This window comes from Pongo pygmaeus, chromosome 6, assembly GCF_028885625.2.
Source record: "Pongo pygmaeus isolate AG05252 chromosome 6, NHGRI_mPonPyg2-v2.0_pri, whole genome shotgun sequence".
In the NCBI taxonomy this organism is placed as follows: domain Eukaryota; kingdom Metazoa; phylum Chordata; class Mammalia; order Primates; family Hominidae; genus Pongo; species Pongo pygmaeus.
In genome coordinates, this window is record NC_072379.2 from 38,857,265 (window position 1) to 38,877,489 (window position 20,225).

The 20,225-nt window shown below is 40.6% G+C and overlaps 1 protein-coding gene and 1 long non-coding RNA gene across 3 annotated transcripts in view; one reads left to right on the forward strand and one right to left on the reverse strand.

The window, feature by feature from the left end:
* The window catches only part of PKD1L1 (polycystin 1 like 1, transient receptor potential channel interacting), a 181,230-nt gene extending 163,667 nt beyond the window's left edge, over window positions 1–17,563 (forward strand). Inside the window, exon 56 of the mRNA XM_063667326.1 lies at window positions 17,155–17,563. Coding sequence (XP_063523396.1) covers window positions 17,155–17,178 — 24 coding nt within the window. The 3' untranslated portion in view covers window positions 17,179–17,563. The remainder of the gene's footprint in view (window positions 1–17,154) is intronic.
* The window catches only part of LOC134739842 (uncharacterized), a 32,996-nt gene that overhangs the window by 3,976 nt on the left and 8,795 nt on the right, over window positions 1–20,225 (reverse strand). Inside the window, exon 2 of one of the 2 annotated variants that reach the window (XR_010126884.1) lies at window positions 13,420–13,630. This is a non-coding gene — a long non-coding RNA (uncharacterized LOC134739842). Of the gene's footprint in view, window positions 1–13,017; window positions 13,631–20,225 lie in introns of both variants that reach the window. The other variant, XR_010126883.1, reaches the window with a different exon arrangement.

The window sequence follows — 20,225 nt, forward strand, 5'->3', positions numbered from 1 at the left end:
CGAAAGGAGAAAGGATGCTACCATTTCCAAGAGCACACAGACTTCTCCAAGTTAGACAGTGTATCTGGAGGAGCCAACAAAGGCCCCTGGTTTGGAAGAATAGATTATAGAGCACAAAAGAGTTTAAGGAATCTCCCTGAGACCTAATGCCACAGAGTTCCTGGGACATAGGACTGAAGGACAAAACATGCAGGAAGCCGTCTTTGTAGGAAGCTGTTTGTTGATGTGGCTGCCTAGGGGAGGAACTATTGGTGGTTCACAGACCTGGAGTCACACTACTTGCAAACTATAGAAAAATCAACACCAATAGACACACCATGTGCCAGGTACACAGTGAAAAAGAAAGATGAGTGCCGCGCCCCAAAGATAAATAGCTTCCAGTGGTAACTTCCCTGAGATCCAGAGAGATACTCTGCTGGCCCAGAGCAGTCGTGTTCACATGACTGAGTGGCAATGAAGGAGCTCTCTGAAGGCAGAGGAGAACACGAAGTACCTGCTATAAGCTCTCTGCCCCAGCCCTTCCCAGGCCCTAATTCACAACAACCCAGGGAAGAACACCGTTTATGAAAAGATGAACTTCCACATGTAGAGAGGAGTAGTAATAATAAAAGCAAATAATTATTGCATCTATGCAAATCTGCTTCAGGAAAAAGCAGTATGTAAAAATGACCAAAAGTGAAGATGAAGGGTATAACTTTGAAAACAATTGCCATCAACAGGTAAAAATTGTAACCGAGATGTTCTCCACACAAAAGGTAAGTTAATGAAAAAAAAAAAGTCTCTTTGAAATGACAGTTTGAAGCCGAGATGAAAGAACTCCAAGATGAAATAAAAAGACAATGAATTAACAGAGTTGAGGAAAGAAATGGAAAAGAAAAAAATAAAGCAAATGGATTCACAGAAAAGAGAATAAACTATATGGATGACATATTTGGGAAAATTCTGCAACAGAAAAAAAGTTAAAATTGATTTTAGGAAAAGTAATACACATGGAAATCAGACCAGGAAGAATGTGTGTAAGACATGAAAAGGGTATCTATAATTAGTGTCTCCCCTAAAAAAGCCCAGAAAATTTGAACAGAAAAAAAATTTTAAAATATAATTTTAAAAGACTTTACTGGAAAAGAGATACAGACCTATATATTTAAAAAGGAACTATGTCCCAGGGAAGAAACGGATTCACATCTATTAAAACTAGAACATGGGTGGGTGTAGTGGCTCATGCCTATAATCCCAGCATCTGAGAGGCCAAGGCAGGAGGATCACTTGAGCCCAGGAGTTCAAGACCAGCCTGAGCAATATAGTGATACCCCATCTCTCCAAAGAAAAAAAAAAACCTGTGGTCCCAGTTACTCAGGAGGCTGAGATGGAAGGATTACTGGGGTCCAGGAGGTAGAGGCTGCAGTGAGCGGTGATCCAGCCTAGGTGACAGAGTGAGACCACATCTCAAAAAAAAAAACAGAAAACAGAAAAAATAAAAATAAAAAATAAAACACACTCTAATAAAGTCGCTGGACTTAAAAAAGATAATCCTACTGAAAGCTAGATACCTCCTACCCTTGAAAATCAAGTCACCTCCAAGTGAGTTAAAATTATTTAAGTTATGGCCCAGCGTGGTGGCTCACGCCTGTAATCCCAGCACTTTGGGAGGCCAAGGCAGGCGGATCATGAGGTCAGGAGATCGAGACCATCCTGGCTAACACAGTGAAACCCCGTCTCTACTAAAAATACAAAAAAATTAGCCGGGTGTGGTGGTGGGCGCCTGTAGTCCCAGCTACTCCAGAGGCTGAGGCAGGAGAATGGTGTGAACCCGGGAGGCGGAGCTTGCAGTGAGCCAAGATTGGGCCACTGCACCTCCAGCCTGGGCGACAGAACGAGACTCCATCTCAAAAAAAAAAAAATTACTTATTTAGCAATTATTATTATTGTTTTAATTATAAAAAACTGTTTAAATGTGCATATGAAAATTGGGCAAATGATAGCAAAAAAAATAATTTTTAAGAAAAGAAAATATAATGACCAATTTTGTAAAAAATAAAATAAAATTGGGCCAGGCGCAGTGGCTCATGCCCATAATCCTAGCACTTTGGGAGGCCTAGGTGGGCGGATCACAAGGTCAGGAGATAGAGACCATCCTAGCTAACACAGTGAAACTCCGTCTCTACTAAAAATACAAAAAATTAGCTGGGCGTCATGGCACGCGGCTGTAGTCCCAGCTACTCGGGAGGCTGAGGCAAGAGAATTGCTTGAACCTGGGACGCAGAGGTTGCAGTGAGCCGAGATCACACCACTGCACTCCAGCCTGGGCAACAGAGTGAGACTCCACCTCAAAAATAAATAAATAAATAAAATAAAATAGAGGATTTATATAGAGAAGAAAAAATAGGATAGTATTTACTATATTTGTAACATAAAAATGAAAGAATTTAATTAAAAATTTTAGAAGAAAGATAATTGCATGTATTTATATTTAAACCATAAGGTATATATTGTTATTTTTGAACGATAGGATTAGAACAAACAAAGGACAATATATACTGCTAATTAGTGCTTAGCAGAAAGCACTGACAGACGAAAACCCATGGTATATAGTGTGGAACAACAACAAATAAAAGTAAACTAAGTATGTGTTCAACTCAAACAGGAAAAATTCACAACACACACAAATATACACACAGACACACACACTAAGCAAAACAGAAGGAAAGAAGTTGAAAGAATGAAAGTATAATTTAATGAAATCAACAGCAAAATGAAGTAATCCAAGAGATGATTCTTTCTACAAACAATTAAATTGACAAATTATTGGCTAACATATCTAAATATGGTGAACAAAGTGAGTACAATTCATATACAAAATAAAAATGAGAAACAGAAAATAACCTTAAGGAAATTAAATAAATTATAAAATTTTGGAAGGAGAGAACAGTTATCATTGTTTATTATGCAACAAACTGACTTGAGTAGAGACAGAAATCTGAAACAGTATTTGAAGTTCTATCCCTCCAAAAGCACCAGTCCCAGATGGTTTCACAGAGAAAATACACCAAACTATTAAGAAGCATGTAAGTCCAGAACGATCTTCAAACTGCCACAGCAGAGACAGAAGAAAAGCTTCTGAATGTGTTTTTATGAAACAAGCAATTTATTGATCTAAAAACTGGACAAAAATATTCCAAATTAAAAATAAAACTACATGTCAGTCTTATTGATTTTTGATACCAAAAATGTAAATAAAACATTAACAAATAGAATCCAGCAGCAGATTAAGAAAATTATATCCCATGATCATATGAGTATTAAATCAGGATATAAATGTTTTAATATTAAAAATCTGTTAATAGGCCAGGCGCGGTGGCTCACACCTGAAATCCCAGCACTTTGGGAGGCTGAGGTGGGCAGATCATGAGGTCAGGAGATCAAGACCATCCTGGCTAACACGGTGAAAACCCGTCTCTACTAAAAATACAAAACAAATTAGCTGGGTGTGGTGGTGGGCACCTGTATTCCCAGCTACTCGGAAGGCTGAGGCAGGAGACTGGCTTGAACCTGGGAGGCGGAGCTTGCAGTGAGCCAAGATTGCGCCACTGCACTCCAGCCTCGGTGACAGAGCGAGACTCCATCTCAAAAAAAAAATTAAAATTAAAATTAAAAAATATATACATTATATATATTTTATATATAATATATATTTATTATATATAATATATATTATAATATATGTTATATATTATGCTATAATATATATTATATATATTATATATTATATATTATATATATATTATATATATAATATATTATATATTATTATATATTATATATATTATATATAATATATTATATTATTATATATTATATATTATTAATATATATTATATATTTTTATATATTTATATATTATATATATTTATTATATATATTTGTATATTATAAATTTATATATATATCTGGCCTGGGTGTGGTGGCTCACTCCTGTAATCCCAGCACTTTGGGAGGCCAAGGCAGGTGGATCACTTGAGGCCGGGAGTTCGAGACCAGCCTGGCCAACAAAAATTAACCCAGCCTGGTGCACACCTGTAATCCCCACTACTCAGGAGGCTGAGGCACGAGACTCTCTTGAACCTGGAAGGTGGAGGTTGCAGTGAGCAGAGATCGCACCACTGCATTTCCAGCCTGGGCAATAGGATAAATAAAATAAAATAAAAATATATGAATAAAATAAAAATAAATAAATAATAAATAAAAATAAATGAAATAAAATAAGAATATATTAATAACCTTCACCAAACAAGGAGGAAGCTATCATTTTATTTTTTCCATGGCTGCATTTGATAAAATTCAACATTCATTCCTAAGTTTTAAAACATATTTTTAATAAAAATGAAATTGATATTTTTTTAAAAAATAGGAATATAGCTCAAGTTAAATGTCAGTATTATATTTAATAATACAACATCAGAGCCTTTACCACTAAGGTTAAGGACAAAAAGATTGTCAATTCAAAAGTCCTACAACAAGCCGGACACAGTGGCTCCCGCCTACAATACAAGCCCTTTAGGAGCCCGAGGCTGGAGGATCACTTGAAGCCCAGGAGTTCGCGACCAGTCTGGGCAACATGATGAGATCTTGTCTGTACAAAAAATACAAAATTAGCCATGTGTGGTGGCATACACCTCTAGTCCCAGCTACTTGGAAGGCTGAGGTGGGAGGATCACTTGAGCTGGGGAGGTCAAGGCTGCAGTGAGCCATGATTATGCCACTGCACTCCAGCCTGGGAAACAGAGTGAAAACCTGTCTCAAAAAGCAAATGAAAACAAAGTCCCACCACAGCATTTTAAAGGCGTATGGCTCATCTCTTTCCTATAAACCCACTTAATTTGTTTATATATTTTATAGCTCATATAGCTAGCAAGAACTTTAAATTTATAATATGGTTGAGCAGTCTTTTGTATACACAACACACACTATTGTGAGTCCTTATACAGTTACAACACAATACTAATTTCCTATGGCTGAGAAAAGAATGTCCCTTAAATGATGGTGGAGGCTTGTAGGTGCTGTCTTTGCCCTTATGACTTACTTTTCTTGTGTATGAGTGAGACGTTTTCAGCAGCAATGCAATCATAACTTTGGTTTCATTCCACAGGAAAACACAACGCTTTCTGGACTATCACTTTATGAGGTATTTATCAAAAGTATGTTTGGCAAAAAGTTAATGCTGCCAAGGGTAGGTCCCTCTCACCTGGTTCCCAGGTGGGTTTCTGCCTGCAGAACTCAAGTTTCTGCAACGTGAGTTTAGCTGGCCTCCCTGGGAAAGAACCAGGAACGTCATTGGTCTTGGAATAGGCCAAGCAAGCTGGACTTTACAGAACAGACCCTCTTTTGTGTGAGGGGATCTGAGGAAACAATTCGTTTGAATTTCCTAACTTCAAGGCATTTGTTTCTTCATCTTAACCATTAATAGTTAAGATTTGTATCTTTATAAACTAGAAGGATTGGATGCCTGGAGCTATCAATAACCACCTACAAATCATATTGTTCTTTGTATTTTTAAAGTGACTCATGGCAACAAAATGCGGTGAGTTGCCAGCCCCCACCTTCTCCCCCTTGCCAGCTCGGCCCCCTTAACGGTTCTTGGCACTCTGTGGCCTCTCAGCTATGTAGCCTTGGACCCCGAAGAGAGCTCCCAGCCAGGGGCTGCTGCTGATTGGGCCGAAGGACCTCCGAGCTCTTGCCCTGCTCCCTGCTCGGGCCTCTTCTGCACTGCGATGACTCACCACTTTGCAGGAGCTGGCTGAGCCACCAGTCAGTGAATGCAATTTAGAGATGTCAGAAGGGTTTTTCCTCCACATATTTTCCTCTTGATTTGCTTTTCTGAATACCATTGCATAAGGCAGGAACATCCAGAGGGGAGCGCCTGACCTCAGAGCACAGAGTCTCTCCTAGAGGATTTTTGCCTGTATTTTTTTTCAGTGTAATTCCTTAACACCTACCAGCCAGGAGGAAGGTGAGATGTTTTTTATAACTGTGGAAAATCTGCATTCCCTTTCACATTTGGGGTCCCCAACACAATTTGTGAAGACTGGCATACCACAGTCCGCAGCCACTTTTTTCAGCAAGGTTTGTGCTCTGAACTCTGTCGGTCAGTGTTACTTAGGAGCAGGAAGACATCAAGAGGGTGAATTTTCTCTCAGCTTCTTCTTTTAACTTGCCAGTTTGTAGAATAATGAGAAGATTTAGAATACTTAGGTTTTCCCAATGCATTTACATAGCCCCCGTCACAGGTGACTGTCAAAGAAATTTACTGAGCTCCCTCAAATCCAGAAGTTTTTGTAATTATAGTTGGGTCCTGTAAACTTACTGAATCTTCATTGACTTCGGTATTTTCTAACAGATGATGTAATGTATCTGAACACTAAGTTTGAATCCTTGAGGAAGAAACAGGCTAGAAGGGGCTTTTTAAAATGAAATATTGGCCAGGCACGGTGCCTCACACCTGTAATTCCAGAACTTTGGGAGGCCAAGGCAGGTGGATCACTTGAGGTAAGGAGTTCGAGACCAGCTTGGTCAACATGGTGAAACCCCGTCCCTCCTAAAAATACAAAAATTAGCCGGGTGTGGTGATGGGCGCCTATAATCCCAGCTACTCAGGAGGCTGAGGCAGGAGAATCGCTTGAACCTGGGAGGCAGAGGTTGCAGTGAGCCGAGATTGCACCACTGCACTCCAGCCTGGGCGACAGAGTGAGACTCCGTCTCAAAAAAAAAAAAAAAAGGAAATATCAACTCGGCCTGAACATGCAGAAAGTATGATGCCCTAGAGATGCCCCAACTCCTGCTGATAAACATGGAGGTCACGCAGGTCTGAGGGTTGAGCAACTGTGGAGTGTGATTCAGTTTTAACCACTGGCTGGGTGACTGTGGGAAAGAGACTTCTTCATGTCTTTACATCCTACTCTGTAAAAGGAGGACAGTAGTAGAGCCTCTCCCATGAGACCGCTGAGAGAGGTAAAGGAGTTAAAGGAGTTTGTGTCTGCATGCTGTAAGTGCTCTCTATAGCTTTAATAGAGACTATTAACACTTTCACGTTTCATGCATTCCTCAAGTATTTTTGTGCCAGGCACAATTCTAGAGGCTGGGGATCCAAAGATGAACAACATTGACTTGAAAGTGAACTATGTCCACTCAGAAAACATTATATTCCTGGAACTTGGAAAATACAAATCTCAAAATTATGGACAAAAACCTGAGCAACTTTTGTATCCACCTGGACCTATATTATGATGTGTTTCTTCATGTGAAGCCAAGAGGGGTCAGTAAGGGTGCAAATATCAAGTTCAAATGAGGTATGCTCAGGAAGAATGCACCCCATAATTCCCAGACTTCATTCAGTATGTTAAGTACCAGTATATTCCTGGACTTAACTAAAAATGATCATTGTCACCTGCTCTCACATCCTGGTTCTGCCCTTGCTAGCTGAGTTCTCATGACTTTTTCTCCGCCACTGTGGCTTCCACAGAGCCCAGCACTCAGTAAATATTTAGTGAACTGGTTATTGAGCAAAAAGAAGTGGTGGGTGATGTATATGGATAGAAAAGGGCAACTAATAAAGCAAGCATGGGAAAATGCTAATAGGTGGCTCTGGAAAGGGTAGCTGAGTGCTTCTGAATTACTCTTGTAACTTTCTTGTTAAGTTTAAAATTATTTCCAAGTGAAACGCTTTTAAAAAGAAGCTATTGTGGGTTGGGCGCAGTGGCTCATGTCTGTAATCCCAGCACTTTTTGGAAGGCCAAGGTGGGCAGATCACCTGAGGTAAGGAGTTCGAGACCAGCCTGGCCAACATGGTGAAACCCCGTTTCTACTAAAAATACAAAAAATTAGCGGGCATGGTGGTGGGCGCCTGTAATCCCAGCTACTTAGGAGGCTGAGGCAGGAGAATCTCTTGAGCCTGGGAGATGGAGGTTGCAGTGAGCCGAGATAGCACCATTGCACTCTAGCTTGGGTAACAAGAGTGAAACTCTGTCTCAAAAAAAAAGAAAAGAAGCTATTGTATTACTCAAGTAAAGAGATGACAAAATGATAGGGTCATAGTTGTGAGATATGATTTGTTTTAATGGTTCTTATTGTTTTTTCTAAGCTTTTCTATGTTCCTAAGTATGTCTTGGAATTTTCCCATGATAGATATCACAAGAAAAGCTAATTAAATTTAAAAGAACTAGATATGGCTTACAAATACTTAATATGTTAGATGTGGGAATAACTTAAAACCTAAAGAGAAATGTTGAAGCAGACAGCCTTCTGAAATGAATTATCTCTGGTTTCATGGATTATACTAAGGCTTCCCGGGATGACTTCACAAGCAGGAATGTTTTTATGGCTGCTGATTCATTCCTTCCTGGCAGACATAGCTCCAATGAAGTTGAAATATTATTGTTAATCCCTTTTATTTAGATGTGTGCTAGAATGGCACTCGAGGCACTAAGGATATAAACCAGGGCTTCTGTATGACTGTGAACACATAATTCATTTACTTGGGCCAAATTGTCTCCTAGCAGGGTTCAAGAAAGTTGAATTCTCAAGGACTAAAATACACTGTCAGCTGGCTTCTTTTTGAGGTTTCTATTTCAATTGGAGTCTTGCAAACTACAATTATTTCCCAAAAGAATATGTAAAATACTGCATTAGTTTGCTAGGGCTGCCATGACAAAGTGCCACAAACAGAAATTTATTCTCTTGTAGTCTGGAGGCCAGAAGTCCAAGGCCAGGGTGTCAGCAGGGCCACACTCCCACTGAAGGCCCTGGTGAAGGATCTGTTCCAGGCCTCTCTCCAGCTTCCCTTAGCTCCTTGGCTTGTGGCAGTGTAGTTCTCATTTTTACAGGGCATTCTCCCTGGGTGTCCAAATTTTCTCTTTTTATTAGGACCCATAAATATTTGAAGAAAGTATTATAGTTTTCCATTAATTCTACCTTTTTGAAAAATTTAGTTTCACTAATCTGACAAAAGTAAAACAAAATACTCAAAAAAATTAGCAAACTCTTCTTTTTTACTCTGTGTAGATCTTAATTTATAAATGCTTTTATAAGAATGATGTTTGTATGTTAGTACATGTTGATTATCATTAAAATTATAAAACAAGTAGATTATCTGAGTATTTGACTGTGGAACAGATCAAGTAATAACAAAAGATGATTTTTTTGCCATTTTAAATAATACTTTTAAATAGAAATGCCACTGGGTCTTCCCTAAAATACTATATAGCTATCAATGTATACTCCCAATGGCTTTCTAAGTTACAGAACACAGGAATGTAGGAGAGCCTCTGAGGTCAGGAGCTCCTGTTGCCTCCTCCTCAGGTAAGTGACTCATTCTCAAGGGATAAAATCACGTAAGAATCCCCAAAGACATACCTCATCCATGTCCAAGCACAACACCTTTAGTAAAGATCAAATCCATTTCCCCAGTGGTTTGGGAGTGAGTGTCTATTTGGTACTCACTAGTACCAAATAGTGGTAAAATCTAGTACAGCAGTTCCCACTGGTTTTGCACTCTTAGCTATGTCTCGAATAATTTATTACTCAACATATAGTTGAAAGGCTTGACAATTAATTGGTTTTAAGTAGGACCAAGGAGAGGAAAAATTAGAGCAGATTCAAGGGTTTCCCTGTTACAAAGCCATGTTCACTCAACCAGTATCCCAGTAGACTTTTCTTGAGTGGAAGACAGAGGGTCCAAGTTACAGCTAGCACACATGGGTGTACCAATGTCATCATTCACTACACCAGTGTGGGGATTTATTCTATCTGCTCTTCAGAATTCAAGTAAATATAGAATGAGGTTGTACAAATCTCTGGGACTGTAGGGAGGAACTCTTTTCTCATGGTGACCTTCTTCCTGGCTTCTCTTGCTAGTTTAGAATCAATTTAAGTATTACTGAAATACTAGCCCTTGTCCTTGAAAAAGTAGAGCCCTTAGGAAAGTTTTCTGCTGCAGTTGTCCTGAGTTGAATAATTTTCCAGAGATTTGTGCTTGCCAGGGCCTCCTTGCAGTCTCTACTTTCATAAGTTACTGTGTTTTTTTGACCAACATCCTGGTCCTGTTGCCAGGCAGGAGTAAGGAAATGTGATTATTAAAGTTTAGAAATATGCACTGACCTTTGAAGGACCTACCAACACCCTGCACCCTGCAGAAGTTGAGCATCTTTTTTCAAAAGCTGCGGGTGACATTATTTATAACTCTCATAGGCAGCTGGTTTCTTGGATGGTGGGTCAGAGTGGAGAGGGGAGGAACTGGATGCCTTGCACAGAAGGTGGTTATACTATACTATGCAGCCACAGCAATCCACACCATGTGGTCCTGACAGAGGGGAAGAGACAAAGATCCTTGGAACAGAATAGATCCCAGGAATAGAGATCCCAGAATGGACTCACACAAATATGCCAAACTCATCTTGACAAAGGTGCTGAAGCAATTCATTGAAGGAAGAATAACATTTTTGACAATGTTACTGACGCAATTGAACATCCAAAAGCAAAAGAAAACAAAAAGAACTTGGACCTATACCTCATACCGTATACAAAAGTAATTCAAAATGGATCATGAACAATGTTTTATGCAAAACATGAAACTGTCAAATTTGGGGGAGAAAAAAACAGGAGAAAATCAGAAATTGGAACTTCGAAAATTAAAAATGTTTGTTCTGGCTGGGTGTGGTGACTCACGCCTGTAATCCCAGCACTTTGGGAGGCTGAGGCGGGCGGATCACTAGGTCAGGAAATCGAGACCATCCTGGCTAACACGGTGAAACCCCGTCTCTACTAAAAATACAAAAAAATTAGCGGGGCGTGGTGGCAGGCTCCTGTAGTCCCAGCTACTTGGGAGGCTGAGGCAGAATGGCATGAACCCAGGAGGTGGAGCTTGCAGTGAGCCAAGATCACACCACTGCACTCCAGCCTGGGCAACAGAGTGAGACTCTGTCTCAAAAGAAAAAAAAAAAAAAAACCTTTTGTTCTGCAAATGACTTTGTTGAGAGGATGGAAGGACAATCCACAGACTGGAGGGAAATATTTGCAGACTGCTTGTTCAACAAAGAACTAGTATCTACAATATATAAAGAAGCCTCAGAATTCAACAGTAAAAATGTAAATAATCTAATTAGAAAATGGACCAAAAAAATGAATAGACATTTCACTGAAGAAGATGTACAGATAGCAAACACATGAAAAGATGTGACTATCACTAGCCGTTAGGGAACTGGAAATTAAGACCATAATGATATCTCACTACATAACTTAGAAAGACTAAAATAAAAAATAGTGACAACACCAAATGCTGGGAAGAATGCAGAGACCACATCACTCATACATGACTGGTGGGAATGTAAAATGGTACAGCAACTATGGGAAATAGTTTGGCCGTTTCTTATAAAATGAAACATGAAAACTTATCACCCAGAAATTATCTGGATCATAGATCCCAAAGAAGTGAAGACTTAGGTTTACATAAAAACCCGCACATGAATGTTCACAGCAGCTTTATTTGTGACACCTCTGAACTGGAAATAGCTTTCACTGAGTGAATGGTTAAACAAACTGTGGTCCCTTCATATTATGGAATGCTACTAAGCAACAAAGACAAAAAGACTATTGATCCACATAGCCACCTGGGTGAATCTCCAGAGAATTATGCTGAGTGAGTGCAAAAAGCCAAACTCAAAAGGTTACATACTATATGATTCTATTTATATAACTTTTTTTTTTTTTTGAGATGGAGTCTTCTGTCACCGAGACTGGAGTGCAGTGGTACAATCTCGGCCCACTGCAACCTCCACCTCCCGGGTTCAAGTGATTCTCATGCTTCAGCCTCCCAAGTAGCTGGGCCTACAGGTGCACACCACCACACCTGGCTAATTTTCGTATTTTTAGTAGAGACGGGGTTTCACCATGTTGGCCAGGTTGGTCTTAAACTCCTAACCTCAAGCCATCCACCCACCTCAGCCTCCTAAAATGCTGGGATTACAGGCGTGAGCCACCACGCCAGGCCAATATAACATTCTTAAAAATGACAAAATTATAGACATGGGAAGCAGTTTGTGGTTGCCAGGAGTCAGGGATGAAAAGAAGGTGAGGAAGGAAGGAAGAAGGCTTAGGTGCATCTATAAAAGGACAGCAGAAGGGATCTTGGTGATGGAATGTTCTTTACGTTAATTGTATCAATGTCAATATCTTGGCTGGGATACTGTTTTGTAATTTTGCAAGATGTGACCGTTGAGGAAAACCTGGTAAAAGGTACATAGGAGTGTTCTGTATTATGTCTTACAACTGTGTGTGAATCTACAGTTATCTCAAAGTAAAAAAAAATAATTAAAAAATAACGAGGTAGTTATAGCATACAAAATTACAATAAGTTGAAAATGGTATTAACTTAAAAACCAGTGCAAATATTAATTATTTTTCCTAGCAAACAAGAGAATAGTCCAGTCACAAATGTGCATAACAAGTGCTCTTTCTGGGCACCTCCTTTCTCCCACCCAGCCCATGGTTTATCCTTTCCCCAAGTATCTTTCATAGATGAAAGCTCCAAAGCATGAAGGCATCTGAGCTTCTGCAGTATTTGGACATCCTGAATTGCTCAGATTTCTACCTAATGAGATTTTGGCCTCATCTGTGGGCCCCGCACCATATGTTCGCACTTGCTGCTGGACCAAAACCCAAATAGGGGTGGAGGGAAGAGCCTGTGTCATCTTAGACTCTGTAAAGGTGGAGCCGTTCTCAGACGCTAAATAAATTTGAGTTATTTGGGACAAGAGTAATATGTTTGTATCAGTAGCCAAATATCTCCGTAGAGAATACCAGCAAGAAATGTGGGTGGAAGAGTAATTAGAGAATCTGACCAAGCCACAGAGATACAGGAGCTGAGCCTGAGTTATGGACTACTCCCACTGGTGGTATCATTGAGTTGGCTGACAACTTGCTCCTCAAAACACACCATGTTTCAGCATAATTTAACCATAAAAGTCTCACCAGCATTTTGAACAGCATCGTATCCCAGACAGAAATTGACAAAGGAAACTGAGTCTGCCAGTGGCTGCAAAAAGCTGTCCACACACACCACCTTGATAATTTGATCTCTGCTCTCAGGTGATGGAGACTGTTTGATTAAAAACATGCAGCCATCTGACCTATTGGCAAAACATCTGCCATCAGCAGTGTCTGATTTCTTCCACTTTTGGATCCACATTTGCTGCTTAGCCTAAAAAATAAGTGGAAATGTGTGTGGCGCTGGGCAGCGCACAGTGGTGTGTTTTTGGCATTCTTCAGAGCAGATAAATTACTTGAGTGAAGGGTAGGAAAGAATTTGTTTTCAAAGACTTGAGATTCTCTCCATAGGACAAGAACTTCTAGTTTAGTTACTAATGTAACAACCTGTTAGCTGAACATCATTCTTTAAAAGGATATGATCGCCAGTGTCTGTTCTGTGGGCACGATTCTTTCCAGAATAAAAAGTTCTGCCTTGCATTTGAAGTAAGTCCAGTTCAAGAAGAGCACTGCCTTTGAGGTCAGTGGGAAGTCAGTGTCCAAGCCTGTTCCACAGCATGCTGGGTCGGAGAAGACATTCATGTGCTGAAGGCCAGTCCTGAAATTCAAATTCTTATGAGACTAAGAAACTCATACAAAGATGAGGATGACTTTTAAAATCATAAATCTCCTATATATCAGTATTACACAGTCTCCTTTCAATTGCCCTTATCTCTATACTAGACTTAAGCACACTGGAAGTTGGTAAATCATAGGTCAAAGACCTTTACAGCAGATCAAATACAGGTGCATTATTGTTTGTAAGGGAAAATGTTTTCTTCATCTTCACCTGTCTGTGGGCTATAATACCTCCTTGATGAGCCACCAGGTCTGTATTATCTCCTCCATGTGACTCACTGGTGTTTCGTTATTCTAATCATGAGTGACTTCAACTGCTGTCATTCTTTTCTTCCCTTCTGATGTTGAGTCATAACCTGCTCTGTAAACTCCACCAAATGGAAGGTCTTTGCCCCGGAATCAAAATTAATCATTTAACCACTTCTCCACATGATAATCTCTCACACATGTGAGGAAGTGTTGTGTTCTTCCTCCCGCCTTGGCAGCCCTGGTGGTCTTCCTTCCCCAGCCTAAGCCCCATCAGCCCCCACCACCACCATCCTCCCATGCCGTAGCTTTGAGTCACCTCATCTGCTGGTTGGCTCCTGGTGATTCTCCTCTGGCCTTGTTTGTACTTCTTGTGTCTCCTCTTAATGATAAACAATAGTCCAGGAGTACCAGGATTAGAAAAAATATGTGCTATGCTAAATGTTGATGGCTACCAGCATCCATCTCTGTCTGTCCCTCACTGCCCAAGCTTTGTCCAGGCCCCAGCTACTGCCCAGGTACTGACGCCACCTCCCCTGCAGCTCCTCACAGCCCCTACAGAGAGCAATGTGCCCTGCTTCTGAACTTGCTCCTGAAGGCATCAGGCATGTGCCTCTTCACGCTCTTTTTTCTTTCCCAAGTGTAAGTGATACCTGGAGCAAGATTAGAAGCCTTGTGCTGAAGATGACAGAGCTGCCTTTCTAGGATGAGAACTGTGCCAACTTCCCCCTGCTTATGTGAAAAATAAACCTTGATCCTGTTTTGCTCTGAGGAATCTGGGGGCTCTTTGTTATAGCAGTAGCATGTCTTTTACCTAACTAATTTCTCACACTTCACACTTGCCTTAGAAACTATACTTATACTAATGCAGCCCCCAATTATATTATTATTTATAACCTTTGACAATGGTTTTGACTGTAAATGATATAAAACATGACCCTAATTGACTGAAACTGCAAGGAAATATGTTATCTACAAAACCAGAAGTTGAGAGGTAGGGCAGATGCCATCTCTGCATTCTGCTGTGTGCTGGCTTTGCCTCAGGATGGAGGACACCCTGCTTGGTTGCAGGATATCTGCTACAGGTTCAGGGATCATATCCAAAGATGAAATGTCCATGGAAGGAGGAGACCATCTCCCTCGGTCTTATCATTAGATATGAGGAAACTTTTTCACGAAGTCCCCAAGAATATTTTCCCTCAAACTCATTCCTAAATTGATCATGGTGAAATGGAATTATCGTGATTAATTTAGACTAATCATTTGGGATAGTCAGAATTTAAGTGTCAGCCGGGCATGGTGGCTCATGCCTGTAGTCCCAGCACTTTGGGAGGCTGAAGTGGACAGATCACTTGAGGCTGGGATTTCCAGGCTGGCCTGGCCAACATGGCAAAACCCCATCTCTACTAAAAATACAAAAATTAGTTGAATGTGGTGGCGCATGCTTGTAATCCCAGCTACTCAGGAAGCTGAGGCAGGAGAATTGATTGAACCTGGGAGGCGGATGTTGCAGTGAGCCAAGATTGCACTACTGCACTCCAGCCTGCGTAACAGAGCAAGACTCCTTCTCAAAAAAAATAAATAAATAAAAATAAAAAAGAATTTAAGTGTCAACCAGTAGGATCTTTGGAGGTCTCAACACCTACCCGTCCTTAAATTTTATTGCTGAGCAATGTCTTTGCTCCTGTACCTTTCTCTCCATAATGGTGCTATTTATTCCATGGTCATAAATGCAGTTCTTCATTATTATTCCTGTTAGACTTCCTATGTTTATCACAGCATTCCAGGTCAAATTGGATTCTGCTAACACTTATGTTCAACCTACCTCCCAGCTTCAAAACTGAATCCTATATTTACCAAATACCTACTATGTTCTCAGCACTGGGGTATGAAGAAAAAAATTCCTCAGCCATCTCACAATCCAGTAAAAGCAAATGAGCAAACAGGTGTGGAGATGTGCTAGTCTTGGGGCCAGGCTGAGTCAGCTGCTGGAGCAAATTAGGGTGCATCAGAGCTGGAGCTGAGAGACCTGGAGGAGAATTCCTCAAGGGAGAAGCAGCCAGTGACAATGGGGGACCCTGGGTTTTGTTTTTTTGTTATTGTTCTTGTAATGTCTTTATCTCATATTAGTATCAGGATAACGCTGTCCTCCTAGAATAAATTTGGAAATATTCTCTCTGCTTCAGTTTTCCGGATGGGTTTGACTAGAATTGGAACTATTTCTTTCTTAAATGTTTGATAGATTCACCAGAGACGCCATCTAGAATTGAAGTTTTTTGTTAGAAAATTTTTAACTATGAATTCAATTTTTAAAGAAGTATAGGACTATACAGCTTATTTCTTTTTGAGATAACTTTGGTAATGAGTATCATTAAGGAATTTTTCTATTTCATCTCAGCTGTGAAATGTATAGGAATAAGTTGTCATAATATTTCCATTTTATCTTATCTGTAAAAAGTGTAGTGTTGTCACCTCTCTCATTCCTGATATTGGCAATTTGTGTCTTTGTTGTTGTTGTTATTCTGATCATCCTGGCTAGAGGCTTATCAATTTAATTGATCTTAAGGAACTAGCTTTTGGTTTCATTCATTTTCTCTATTTTTTTTTTCTGTTATCTACAGCACTGGTTTCTGCTTTGATCTTTATTATTTATTTATTATTTACTTTTTTCTGTTTACATTGAGTTTAAGTTGTTTTTCCTTTTATAGTCTTTCACATAAAAACTGAGGTCATTTAAGACCTTTCTTCTCTTAATATAGGCATTTGGTGCTACAGATTTCTCTCAGAGTATTGCGTTAGCATTCATCCCTGAATGAAAATGATATGTTTTCACTTTTATTGAGATAAAAATACTTTCTAATTTCCCTTTTGATTTATTCTTTGATTCATGGGTGATTTGGAAGTATATTATTTAGTTTGCATGTATTTTGAGATTTTCCTGATGTCCTTATGTAACTGATTTCTAATTTTATTCTGCTGTGGTCAGAGAACATCCTGTGTCTTGAATCATTTGAATGTTATTGAAGCTTGTTTTAATGGCCCAAAATATGATCTAACTTGGCAGATGTTTCATTTGAACTTTAAAAGATTTGTATTCTGCTGTTGTTGAGCAAAGTGTTCTGTAAATGTCACCTTGGTCAAGTTAGCTGATGGTGGTGTTCAGGTCTGCTCAGCACTTGCTGCCTTTCTGCCTACTTGTCCTGTCAATCACTGAGAGAGGGGTGTTGTTTCAGTATGTTTTTCATTTTTTCTTTTTAGCCAGCAGACATCAAGGACTTCTGAGGAGCCTGGTACCTTGCGTAGGCACTATGGACCCTGTTTTGCTTAACCCACCCAACAGCCAATTTTAGCAGACATCCTGGTTTTGCAGGTGAGAAGAACTGAGGTACGAAGAAGTTTTGTTAATTTTTCCAGTTCATGCAACAAGTAAATGGGAAACCAGGATGAAAATCAAGGTTTATCTGTCATCAGACTGTTACTCATAATCACCATTCAGAGAGTTCAGATGTGGGACAAGATTCTAACTCCAGCCTTCTCCCAAATGGTTAATTTGCCAGTTGCCCTAGAGTTACATGTCGTCTTGTTTGTTTTACTGAATCTGTCTGAGTATTAAAAGCCTCGTATCTTGTGAAATTTCTTTTAGGTCTAATAAAAGCGATGAAAGAGACCAGGATAACGTTCTAATATTTAGATAAGATTTTTGAAGTAAAGTCCTTATTTTGTAAATTTCACAATTGAATCTTGCTAGATTAATAACTCATCTTTCCTTATTTACTAATTCAATATAAAATGGTTATTCAAACCGAACTTCGAAGTTATCTGGGCTGCTGTTTTTGAATCCATTTAAAAACCTACATGCTCAGATCAGAGTTTGCTAAGGAGATTATTAAGTTTGGAATGCATGCTATATTTTTGGATTCTAAATAGTTTCAAAGTGCCTGGTTTGGCATGCATATCAGTGACAGTGGGTAGAAGTGGATGGATAGGATGGAGGTGCCTCCAGCGTCATGGAAACACACTGTGCTGTGGCTTCCCCATGGACCTGGGGCTGCACACTGGGAAAGGACAGGGGTAGGGGGTCTGGCAAGCAGACCTGGGAAAGATTTTCAGTGTAATCATTTGTTATGTAGAAACTGAGCAAGGGGCATGGCCATCTTAATCCACAATTACCTCATGGGCAAAATGGGAGTATAATGGAACCTGCCTCAAAGAGTTTGTGTAAAGCATGTAGCACAGTGCCTGATGACACATGGCATCTCTGTGTCATTGATTTGACCGAAGCTAATACGAATTCTCTGTGTGCGTTTATGTATTTGAGAATGTACAGGTCTCCTCAGGGAGTAAGTTGTATGATTGGCAGGCTTTGCCCCATTTCCACATTGATGGACAGTGAGAGCGCATCCAGACTGGAGACCTCTGCATGAGCCAGGGCTGCCAGGTGGTTGGGTGGCTTGGAGAAGACTCCTCCCTTCCCCAGTGAAGTAATAAGGCATCACAACATACATCTTCATCCAGTTATATCTTGTTTCATTCCATCAGCTATGCTTTGACAGACTCTTTTCATGGATTTTTTCATTCCAAATACTTTCATGAAGCACTCACCATGTTCAAGAGCTTTGAAAAATACAAAGAAAGCAAGACCCATGCCCGTTTTACAGGCAGCTGTTTTAGCAGGGGAAGCAGTAAGTCCAGCAGTGAGTTCTGTATAGGGAGGGTAGAACCAATCCCAACAGAGGTGACACTGGCAGGCTGCTGCCTTTCCCATAGCACACAGGATGCAGGTTAGCAGGGTTAAGCATGCCCGAGGAGCTTCCAGAGTGGCTCTTCTCACATGCTCTCGGTGGTCTGGATGAGGAGGTGATGTATCATGGAGATCAGACAGTCTTAAGATGAGGCTGCGTTACAGAACGAGCCATTGTGAGAACCTTTGGGATAACTTTCACTTCTGCATACCTTAGGCCCACAATAGTGACGGTAATGAACATGGTGACAGCATCGCATATAGGAGGTTACCTGAGCAAAGCACGCTGCTGGACTGCAGTATCAAGTTACCACAAACTTAGTGTTTAAAACAACACTAATGTGTCATCTTACAGTTCTGGAGGCCAGAAGTCTGAATGAGTCTCACTGAACAAAAATCAAGCTGCCATGAGGGCAATGTTCCTTCTGGAAGCTCTAGGGCAGAGTCCATTTCTTTGCATTTTCTGGCCTCCAGAGACCACCTGCAATTCTTGGCTCATGGCCCCTTCCTCCATCTTCAAGGCCAGCAATGGTAGGTTGAGTCCTTCTCACATCCCATCACTCTGACACAAACTCTTGCCTCCTGCCTCCACTAATAAGGACCCTTGTGGTTACATTGGGCCTGCTGGATAATCTAGGATAATCTCTCATCTCAACGTGGCTGACGAGCAGCCTTAATTCCATCTGCAGCCTTATCCCCTTTGTTATGTAGGAAACGTAGGTGCCGAGGGTCAGGCTATGGAGGTCTGGGAGGAGCAATTGTACTGCCTCCCACAGAAGCCTCCCTCTTTTACAAGAGCTTTTCAGGGCACAGCTTTTGCTAACCCCACTTCACAGGAAACAGAGGCTAGAGAGGGCAAGTGGCTGCTGTGGAAAGGGAAATGCCATTATGTGCCAGTGCATCTTCTAAGGGCTACTGCTTCAGCTCGTTTGCTCTTCACCACTCTGTTATTATCATCCATTTCACAGGTGAGTAAACTGAGGTCCAAGGGTGGTTAAGCACCTTGCCCAAGGTCACACAGGGAGTAAGTGACTAGCTAACTCTCTAACCCACGGTCCATGTGAGTCCTTAGTGAGGCAAGTGGACCTGGGAGAAGGTTCTGTAGGGGGACATTATTAGGGAACCCACCCAAGGGGGAAGGCGTGAAAGGAACTGTCAAACCAAACCTGTAGAAATGAGGACGTTATTGTATCAATTGCTGCATTTGCCCCCATTGGTCACGTTGATTTCTAGCAATGGTTGGGAATGATTGGTCACCCTGACCATTTTAGAACTTCGGAATGACACACATTTTTAGCAAGTAAAGTTGCTTGGAGGTGGTAGAGGGGCTGATTGCATGTTTTTATACAATTTGGGGCTCACATTGGGCTCAGTGAAACTAAGCTAATATGCAACTTCACAAAATAAACACAATTAACATTTTCCCATAGGCGTGAGAGGAGGAGCTCATGAGATTGTTTTGTTAAAGTGATTTGTAAACTGTGAAATTCTGCACAGACAACCACTTTGTTTTTTCACCACACATCCAGGTCCTAGCAGCTCCTTGCTGTCAGAGCCTGCTTAGAGGGGATTGGCCTGGCCTCGAACC